The 10,371-nt window shown below is 58.4% G+C and overlaps 1 protein-coding gene across 1 annotated transcript in view; it reads left to right on the top strand.

The window, feature by feature from the left end:
• STIM1 (stromal interaction molecule 1) overlaps positions 1 to 10,371 on the top strand; it is a 60,384-nt gene that overhangs the window by 48,242 nt on the left and 1,771 nt on the right. Inside the window, exon 10 of the mRNA XM_010008281.1 lies at positions 75 to 474. Coding sequence (XP_010006583.1) covers positions 75 to 474 — 400 coding nt within the window. The remainder of the gene's footprint in view (positions 1 to 74; positions 475 to 10,371) is intronic.

Genomic DNA, 10,371 nt, shown 5'->3' with positions numbered 1-10,371 from the left:
GGCACCTCCTCGCCCAGGGGACCCGCAGTCTCTTTTCCAGCCACCTCCAACCTTCTCCCCTTCTCTCCCTGCAGCTCCTGCCCTGCCCAGCACCGTTCGCCAGCGCCTGGTGGACCCTCCGCACGGCCACGGATCCCAGAGGTTGGTAGAGGGTTCCATGCAAGGGCAGAGTGAGCCGGGCCCGGCTGCCCCGCCCCGGGCAGGCAGAGTCTCTCTCCGTCGAAAGCACAACCTCTCCTCTGGATACTCTTTCAGTTTTGACCTTCCTGGCACCAGCCCATCATCTGCTGCCACCGCCACCTCTTCCACCTTTTGCTCCTCATCCAGCACCACTGCATCTGCTCCTGCTTGCCATGTCCACCCTATCTATTACCATCACACCACCTCCTCTTATTTCCTCCAGATGGACTCCATCCCTGATCTGCCCCCTCCTGATGTCACCTCTGGAGTTCGCTGTCGCACTGAGAGCTTTGGGTATATTTGCTGTTTCTTTTCTAGCTCCCTCTTGCCTGCTGGGTCAGAGCTGCTGCTTGCTCGGGTGCTCTTCCTCCTAAGGTTCCTTGTGCCCTTTCCTCTGGGGGCCTTGATTTAATTTCTTACCCACTTGTTTGTGTTCCTTCCACTGCTCTCCCTGTGCCTGTGGACCCTCTAAGGAGAGCTCCACGGTCCATTCCCATCTTTGCCAACTCAGTGGGGGCAGAAGCCAGGGTGGTGCTGTTGGTTAACCAGAGCTGAGCAAACCAGACCTCCTGGCCAGTAGGTTGTCACTAAATCAGTCATTGGGTGATGGACCCGTGAGGACAAAGGTAACACAACCAATCAAACACTGACCTTATTTGGAGCCTTGACTTCTCTGGGGTCTTCACAAGCAAATTGCAAAGGAGCCACGATGGGTGGGAGCTGTGGGGTGGCAGCTGGTGCTGCCCGAGGGTGTGAGGAGGTGGCACAACTCAGGATGCAGGGGTTTTGTGTTTTGGGGTGACTCTGGACCTTGGTGTTGGTAGGAAGTGAGGCGTGGGTGGGATTTGGCTGAGGAAGAATGAGAATAAGGAGAAGAGGAGGGAGCTGGAGCTTCTTGTTGCTGGGTTACTGGCTTTGCCTTGGTCCCTTTCAGTAGTGAGAGCCAGGGAGTGATGGCACTTTGGAGTGTGTGTGACAGGACCCAAGGGGCTGGTCATCATCCCCATCCCATAATCCCTCCTGGATCCCTCTCCTCTGCTGCTGGGATTAGGGAAGGAGAGGCTCCATAGAAGCATGAGCCCTGTCTGGCCTCCCTGGGGTGCTGCTGGGGGCTCCAGCAGCCAACCTGAGCTCAGAACCCTTCGTTCTGTGCCCCAAGCAGAGCATCGTGGTCCTTGGGTGGCCCTGGGTGCCTTTCTTCCCTGGGCACCACGTTGGAGATCCTCAAACCTGTGTCCCTTTGGGTGTTTGGTGAGAGCCAGGGTGAGGGGGGTCTGGGGCTTGGAGCATTGCAGGCCCTCAGTGCAGGGGTCTCGGTGCTGAAGTGGGCAGTGGAAGGGCTGTGATGGGGCCACCAGGAAGTCCCTGCCCTGCTGAGGAGCTGCTGGGGACCGTGGTCAAGTCATTTCATCTCTCTGTTCTGCACCTTCTCCTTGGCACAGTTAGAGGTGGTTCCTTATCCTCAGTGTTAGGGAACAGGCTGCTGGGAAATGGAGCCAGGCTGGGAGAGTTGGGGTGTTGAGCCTGGAGAAGAGAAGGCTCCAGGGAGAGCTGAGAGCAGCTTCCAGTGCCTGAAGGGGCTCCAGGAAAGCTGGGGATGGGCTTGGGACAAGGGCAGGGAGGGATGGGAGCAGGGGGAAGGGTTTCCAGCTGGCAGAGGGAGCTGGAGCTGAGATGGGAGGGAGAAATTCTGGGCTGTGAGGGTGGGGAGAGCCTGGCCCAGGTTGCCCAGGGAAGCTGTGGCTGCCCCATCCCTGGGGGTGTTGAAGGGCAGGTTGGATGGGGCTTGGAGCAGCCTGGGCTGCTGGGAGGTGTCCCTGCCCATGCAGGGGTTGGATCTAGATGATCTTTAAGCTCCCTTCAACCCAAACCAGACTGAGTCTATGAAAAGGCTGGAAGTCTCTCTGTGAGGAAGCCAACAGGGGCAATGTCCTTCCACATTTATTTTTCCAGGCAGGACAACATCCCAAGTCCCATCCATCCATCCATCCCAGCAGGTGGGACCAACATCCCCCTCTCCACAGGCAGCTCTGCCCTTCAGTGCAGGTTCTCCCCTGGCATCACTTGCACAGTCCCTGCTTTGGTGTCTCCCTCCTCACTAACTGGTGTGTCCCAAAGCTGGGCCCAAAGGGACCAGCCCATAAGGAGGAAATTCTTTGGTGTGAGGGTGGTGAGAGCCTGGCCCAGGTTGCCCAGGGCTGCCCCATCCCTGGGGGTGTTGAAGGGCAGGTTGGATGGGGCTTGGAGCAGCCTGGGCTGCTGGGAGGTGTCCCTGCCCATGCAGGGGTTGGATCTAGATGATCTTTAAGCTCCCTTCAACCCAAACCAGACTGAGTCTATGAAAAGGCTGGAAGTCTCTCTGTGAGGAAGCCAACAGGGGCAATGTCCTTCCACATTTATTTTTCCAGGCAGGACAACATCCCAAGTCCCATCCATCCATCCCAGCAGGTGGGACCAACATCCCCCTCTCCGCAGGCAGCTCTGCCCTTCAGTGCAGGTTCTCCCCTGGCATCACTTGCACAGTCCCTGCTTTGGTGTCTCCCTCCTCACTAACTGGTGTGTCCCAAAGCTGGGCCCAAAGGGACCAGCCCCTCCCCGAGCAGCTCCTGGGAAGCCTGGAGAGGCCCCAGGCAGGTGCTGGATTTGGGAGTGTCAGAGCAGGGGGAAATCACTGCACCTGCTCCACCAAGGACAATTAAAGAACAACATTTTGATTAATGGAGTAATATTTGTTTGGGGATTAACAGAAGCAGCATAATTAAAATCTAGATTAATTCCTGCCCATTTGAGCTGTCCCAGTTTGACTCTCAGAAGCTGGGAATGCTGCTGGGTCCCCTCCTGTTCCCCTGCCCCTGCTGGGGCCCGAGGGCTGATGCAGAGGTTCAGAAACAGCCCCAGAAACGTGACTTTTCATCCCAGCTGAGGCCTGGGACACCCTGATTGCTGAGCAGGTTCCAGCCTCAGTCCTGGGGTCACAGAGGGAGTTGTGATGGGACTTTGGGATCCCAGCTGGAAGGGGCAGTGGTGCCAAGGGGGCGTTAGGAGAGAATCACCAGGCTCTTCTCATTCCCCACGGGCTCAGAAGCCCCTCAGAACCTCACTGGTGACCTCTCAGGGGCTGTAGGACTCTTCTCTCCCTGTTCCCATAGCAAAGCCCACCCGTTGCTGCAGGATGATCCCTCAGCAACGGGGCTGGGCAGAGGGCAGGACCTTTCACCCCCGGTTTGCTTCAGCCCCCCAGAGGCTGGTGGCTCCAGCTCCATGCTCATCCATCCCCTGTTCATTTCAGGAAGCAGAAATGAAGGATTGGGTGCCCTGACGTGGTCTCGCTGTTGTTGCTTTGAATGTTGTTGTCCCAGGGCATCGTTAGTGGTGGCCCCTCTTCCCGAGCCAGGAAGGGCAGCTCAGCACCAGCCCCTGCTCTTCTTTGCTCTTTCTCTTCTCTGTGACCAGTCTTGGAGACCTTCACCCACATCCCTCAGGCTCCTCAGCCTCCCTGAGAGGCAAGAGGAACAGATGAGGCTGAGAAGGGCCTTCCAGGGAGTCCCTGCCGAGGAGGAAAATGGGAAAAGCCCCCCCCCAAAATGCCCCTGGCTCCCTGGGCAGGAGGTGAGGGCTCTGGGCTCCTGGGTCGCTTCGGCCTCTCTCACATCCAGCAGGTGCCAGTGTTGGTGGGACCTCCCAGGACAAATCACCAACAAGCTGTTCCCCCCAGGAGAAAATCTCGGGGGTGGCTTCTCCTGCCCAAGCTGAAGCCTCCTGGGGGGGTCACCCTGGTAGGGACCTTCTCTCTGGGCAAGGCTGGGGATTTGCTCTCCTGAACTCCTCACTCTCTGCTTCTCTTTTGCAATTGGCTTCAGAGGATCCGGTGCAAATAAGGTCAGAGCTGTTGTGATTTGTTTTGAAGGCCTGATGTGTGGTTTTCTGTGTCCCTGGGGGTGGGGGGGTCAGAGGCTGGTGTGTGCTCAGAGGTTTCTGCTGCCGGTGCCTGCTCCTGGTGGACCAGCCCGATGGAGATGGGAGTGTAGGACCAACCCCCCTCCTGGCAGCCCCTTTCCAGCAGGGATGGAGGTGGCAGCCCCAGGCAAAGGAGAGGGTCAGTAAGCCAGGAAAAAGAGTAACTTCCAGCTCTTCCAGGATGGAAGGGGAGAAGTGGCTGTTGGGGTTTGTGTTGGAGAGGCTGCTCCTGAGCCCTGGCTCAGCAGGATCATCCGATAAATCAAACTGGATCCTGCCCTGGGGGGGCTTTGCCACCTGAGTGCCCCATGCTAGAGAGGTGGGTCGTGTCTGGGGGCTCTGGGTGAAGGGGGAGGTTGAGGCAGCCAGGTCTGCATCAGGCTGGTAGACCAAGCCCTGCTGTAATCAGACACCTTCAGCTCCCCATGAGCTCCCACGTCCCGGGTGGTGCAGGCAGCAGGAGCCCACCAGGGTCATTCAATGGGCCGCAGAGTTGAGGAAAACCAAGTCTTTTCTAGCTCTTCCTCCTGCCCCCTCCCCTCTTTCTCCACCACTTGCTGCTCTTCACTCCATGCTTTGCTCTCTGCTTCCTTCGTTTGCAGCCTCAGCCCATCCCCATGTTCTCAGCCTCTCCCATTCCCGTGGCCGGTTTGGGTTCATGGAGCAGCACGATAGGAAGTGAATCCCAGAATCCCAGCATGGTGGGGTTGGAAGGGACCTCTGGAGATCATCCAGTCCAACCCAGGTAGCACAGGGTGGTACCCAGGTGGGTTTGGGATGTCTCCAGAGACAGAGACTCCACAGCCTCTCTGGGCAGCCTGTCCCAGGGCTCTGCCACCCTCAAAAGTCCAGAAGGTTTCCTCATGTTCAGATGGAACTTCCTGGGTTCCAGTTTGTGCCCCTTTGCCCCTCGTCCTCTCACTGGGCACCACTGAGAAGAGTGTGGCCTCATCCTCCTGACACCCCCTGGAGATATTTCCAAGCATTGATAGATCCCCTCTGTCTTCTCTTCTCCAGACTGAACAGCCCCAGGTCCCTCAGCCTTTCCTCACAGGGCAGATGCTCCAGCCCCTCAGCATCCCTGTGACCTTCTGCTGGACTCTCTCCAGTAGTTCCCTGTCTCTTTTGAACTGGGGAGCCCAGAACTGGATCCAGTTCTCCAGCTGTGGCCTCAACAGAGGGGCAGGAGAGTGTGTCCCTGACCTGCTGGACACACTCTTGGTAATGCCCCCCAGAAGCCCATTGGCCTTCTTGGCAGCAAGGACACATTTCCTGGCTCCTGGTTAACTTGTTGTCCCCAGCAGCAGATAAATCCACAGCAAGGCACATGTGGACACTGTTGGCTTTGGTCTTGGTAGAGGATAAACGTGCCCAGGGTCATTGCAGAGGATCCTGAGGGCTCAAATGCTGCTCCCAGGTACCTGCCTGCTCAGCTGGTGCTCTGAGGTTCTCAGGAGGGGTGAGCACTTGGTAGTTCCTGCACCACAGAAGTGCATGGAGAGACCATGGAGGCTGGTGGTGTCCTGGGCCAGGGCTTCCTCTGGAAATCATAGAGTCATGAAACCATTCTGGTTGGAAAAGACCTTTAAGATCATTGAGTCCAACCATAACCCATCTACTGAGTCTGGTGCCAACCCATGTCCCTCAGCATCACATCTACACAGCTTGGAAACCCCTCCAGGGATGGTGATTCAACCACCTCCTTGAGCAGCCTGGGCCAGGCCCTGACAACCCTTGCCGGGGAGAAATTGTTCCCCAGATCCAACCTCAACCTCCCCTGGCACAACTTGAGGCCGTTCCCTCTTGTCCTGTCGCTTGTTCCTGGGGAGCAGAGCCCGACCCCCCTGGCTCCAACCTCCTCTCAGCAGCTGCAGAGCCAGCAGGTCTCCCTTCCATGTGCTGCAACAATTCAGGAGCACCATGAGCCTCATGAGTGGAAAACCAACCAGCTCTTTTTGGCCTCACCTCGCCCAAGGTCACTGGCAAGATGCTGACCATGTTCATAGAATCCCAGACTGGTTTGGGTGGGAAGGAACTTTAAAGCTCATCCAGACCCACCCCTGCATGGGCAGGGACACCTCCCACCAGACCAAGTTGCCCCAAGCCCCATCCAACTTCCTGCAGGTCCTGCTGCAGGTTCCAGCTCCCAGCCCCTCTCCCAGGCCTGGCTGAAGCCTGGATGGTGAAGGCAAATCCTCCCAGTGAGGCCTCGTGTTCCCAGTGCCCAACTGAAAGAAGATCAACCAGTCCCACCATTAACCCAACCCTGCCCAGGCCACCCCTGCCCCGTGTCCCTCAGCACCATCTCCAGGGCTTGGAAACCCCTCCAGGGATGGGGACTCCCCCCCTGCCCTGGGCAGCCTGGGCCAGGCCCTGACAACCCTTGCCAGGGAGAAATTGTTCCCCAGATCCAACCTCAACCTCCCCTGGCACAACTTGAGGCCGTTCCCTCTTGTCCTGTCGCTTGTTCCTGGGGAGCAGAGCCCGACCCCCCTGGCTCCAACCTCCTCTCAGCAGCTGCAGAGCCAGCAGGTCTCCCTTCCATGTGCTGCAACAATTCAGGAGCACCATGAGCCTCATGAGTGGAAAACCAACCAGCTCTTTTTGGCCTCACCTCGCCCAAGGTCACTGGCAAGATGCTGACCATGTTCATAGAATCCCAGACTGGTTTGGGTGGGAAGGAACTTTAAAGCTCATCCAGACCCACCCCTGCATGGGCAGGGACACCTCCCACCAGACCAAGTTGCCCCAAGCCCCATCCAACTTGCCCTTCAACACTGCCAGGCATGGGACGTTTCCCCTCAGGACCATCCCCTCCTCCTTGCTCTCTCTGGCACATCCAGCTGCATCCCAGGGAATCGTGTCCTGGTGGACACACCCCCCTGTAGATACTGAACGACATGGATCAGCTGAGCACTGCTGGGATCCTGCAGAAGTGCAGCCTGCAGGCTCTTTCCTTCCATCAGCTCCTTCAGTTCTGCTCTGCTTGGTGAGAGCCCAGAGAGAAGTTGGGATGAACCAGGTTGGACCAAACATGACACCCAACGTGGTGCCACCACCTGCTCCAGAGCAGGGGGTCCCCAGGGACCCCTGCCACCCCAGCAGTGGGGAGGTGACTCCCACAAACCCACCACCACCCCTTGATGCCCAGAGACCCTCCGTGGTGCCGAGAGCTGTCCCAGGAGGAGACACCAAGGACCTGCTCACATCACAGGCCCAGGGCAGCGTTTGGCTCCGTCCCCCCAGGACGTGGGACCAGCTGTCCCAGGATCAGGTTCCCAAGGTCTGTGCTTCGGGCAGAGAGAATCCTCCTGGACCAGAGGCTGTTTCTCCATCTGCTGGCGTCAGTTTCTCCACACGCTGCTGGAGCCACGGGATCCCTTTTGTCTCCTCTGGATGGAAAACTGGGCAGGACCTCGAGAGGCCCCCGGTGGCTCTGGGCACTGCAGGGAGAAACCTGCTTCCTCACGAGATGGTTCTTGCTGTGCCTGCTGGTACCTCAGGGGTTTGTAAAGAATTCCTTCTTGTCATCCTCAGCCCCAGTGACTGTGGCAGCCAGGAGGGCCTGGGGGCATTTTTGGCAGAACAGAGTATTTGGTGGAGGCACAACCCTGGGTTTCAAGTCTGTGCTGCCAGCCCGTGCTCCTGGCTCAGCTCCAGGCTGAGGTTTTTCCCTGTGCCTGGACAGTGGTGGCTGAGCAGGGTCTGGATGGAGCCAGGAGGGAGCAGCAGCCACGTGGGCAGCTCAGAAGATGCAGCTTCCACAGCAGCTGCAGTCCTTCTGCTTGGGCTGGGACCGAGCACCAGCCAGGATGATGTGCCAGCCAGTGGCTCCTTATCAGGGAATCATGGAATGGTTCAGGCACTGGAAGCTGCTCTCAGCTCTCCCTGGAGCCTTCTCTTCTCCAGGCTGAACACCCCAACTCTCCCAGCCTGGCTCCAGAGCTGCTCCAGCCCTCCCAGCATCTCTGGGGCCTCCTCTGGCCTCTCTCCAACAGCTCCTTGTCCTTCCTGTGCTGGGAACCCCAGAGCTGTTCCCAGCCCTGCAGGGGGGTCTCAGCAGAGCAGAGCAGAGGGGACAATCCCCTCCCTGACCCTGCTGGTCATGCTGCTGGTGACACAGCCCAGGACACGGGTGGGTTCTGGGCTCCAGTGCACAGTGCTGGCTCATGTTTAGCTTCTCCTCACCCAGCAACCCAAGTCCTCCTCCTCAGGGCTGCTCTCCAGCCCCTCCTCACCCTCAGTCTGCAGGGCTGGTGCCAAGCCACTCTGCCAAATCCCTGTTTTTCTGGTAAGGGAGAACTTCCCAGGTATTTGTGGAGGAAACAAACCCTGGGTGCAGGTGCTGAGCACCTTCCTGCCCTCACCCCTCACCAGCAGCTCAGCACATCCACACGGTGGCTCCTGCCACCCTCCCTTGAGAGAAAAAACACAAGCCTGAATTTCCCCCTTTCCAGGTGTGTTGGGCACCAACGTGGACAAGAAATGTTCAGGAACAGTGGGACAGTCCCAGCTTCCTTGAAGGAAAGGATTTGAGTTGCTGTGCTTGCAGTGACATCTTTCTCCTCCCCCCAGGCTGTGGCTGCCATCAGCGCCCACCCTGGGGAAGGTGGCTCTGAAATGCTCCCACCATCATCATCCCCATCAGGTTTTACTGATGCTGCTGCTCCTGCAGCTGCCCAGGACCAGCCCCAGTGCTCACCCAGGGCAGTGACCTTCTGCAGTGCCTGCTGGTGGCTCTGAGGAGCCCGGGGCTCGCGTGACTGTTCCGTCCCAGCTGTCTCCCCTGGGTGGCCTCCAAGGGGCTCACCGGGAATATTTCACACCATCCAGGCAGTTCCATCCCTGCTGCCCCTGCCCGCTGCTGACCTTGAGGACACAGCTCCTGGGGTGGCAGTTGGGCTCAGCAGGTGGGTGTGAAGGGCAGGGGCTGCTCCAGCAGCACCAGGGGCTATTTTCTTCTCCTTACAATAAGGGATGGGACAGTCTCCAGAGCTGGGCTCCCACCGCAGATCTTGGGCTGGATCCGAACCATCCATGAAGTTCTTTGATACCCTTTTTCCTCCAGATACTCATGTGGAGTTGGGCCTGAGTTTGTTCAGTGGGTTTTGTGAAACACTCCTGTTTCCATCACGGAGGGCAAGCCTAGAACCATCAGATCATTCTGGTTGGAAAAGACCTTGAAGATCCTCCAGTCCCATTGCTCCCCCAGCCCTGCCCAGGCCACCCCTGCCCCGTGTCCCTCAGCACCATCTCCAGGGCTTGGAAACCCCTCCAGGGATGGGGACTCCCCCCCTGCCCTGGGCAGCCTGGGCCAGGCCCTGACAACCCTTGCCAGGGAGAAATTGTTCCTCAGATCCAACCTCAACCTCCCCTGGCACAACTTGAGGCCGTTTTCTCTTGTCCCATCCCTTGTTCCTGGGGAGCAGAGCCCAACACCAATGACCTGAGAAGAATCTTACCCACCTTTTACAAGCAGCTGGTGCTGGGTTGTACCGGGTGACTTTGTGGTCTGTTGCTGCCCTCACATTTCCTGAGCATCCACCCAGTCCCACCTGGAAGCCTCCCCACCCACCAGCTCTGCAGGGCTGGTGTCTTCCCTCCTCTGGCCTCTTTTGCTGCCTCCAAACTGGGGTGGTCCCTGTGCTGCTCTGGAGGAACAAGGGGCTCTTTGCATGTGGCGCTGGGTGGGTTTGGTGACTCACAATGATCCACAGCCAGGGGCCTGAGGAACTGCTGAGCACGTCCTGTCTCTCTTCTCACACCCTTTTGCTTCTACTCTGCTTTCCATTTGCATTCCTCATTCTCTGCTCCTTCCCTCCTGCCAATGCAGACCCTGAGGAAGAGGCCGGGGCCCAGTTCCCCCACTGCCCCCATCTCTCCCAGTCTGTGCCTGTCCTGCCAGGCAGGAGGGATGTTCCTGTGGCATCTGAGTCTCAAGGCCAGTGGTAAAGCTTCATAGAATCATGGGATGGTTTGGGCTGGAAGGGACCTCAAATCCCACCCAGTCCCACCCCTGCATGGGCAGGGACACCTCCCAGCAGCCCAGGCTGCTCCAAGCCCCATCCAACCTGCCCTTCAACACCCCCAGGGATGGGGCAGCCACAGCTTCCCTGGGCAACCTGGGCCAGGCTCTCCCCACCCTCACAGCCCAGAATTTCTCCCTCCCATCTCAGCTCCAGCTCCCTCTGCCAGCTGGAAACCCTTCCCCCTGCTCCCATCCCCCCCTGCCCT

Source organism: Chaetura pelagica, unplaced genomic scaffold (genome assembly GCF_000747805.2).
Source record: "Chaetura pelagica isolate M959 unplaced genomic scaffold, ChaPel_1.0 scaffold802, whole genome shotgun sequence".
NCBI lineage: Eukaryota > Metazoa > Chordata > Aves > Apodiformes > Apodidae > Chaetura > Chaetura pelagica.
This window is presented reverse-complemented; position numbering and strand designations above follow the sequence as displayed.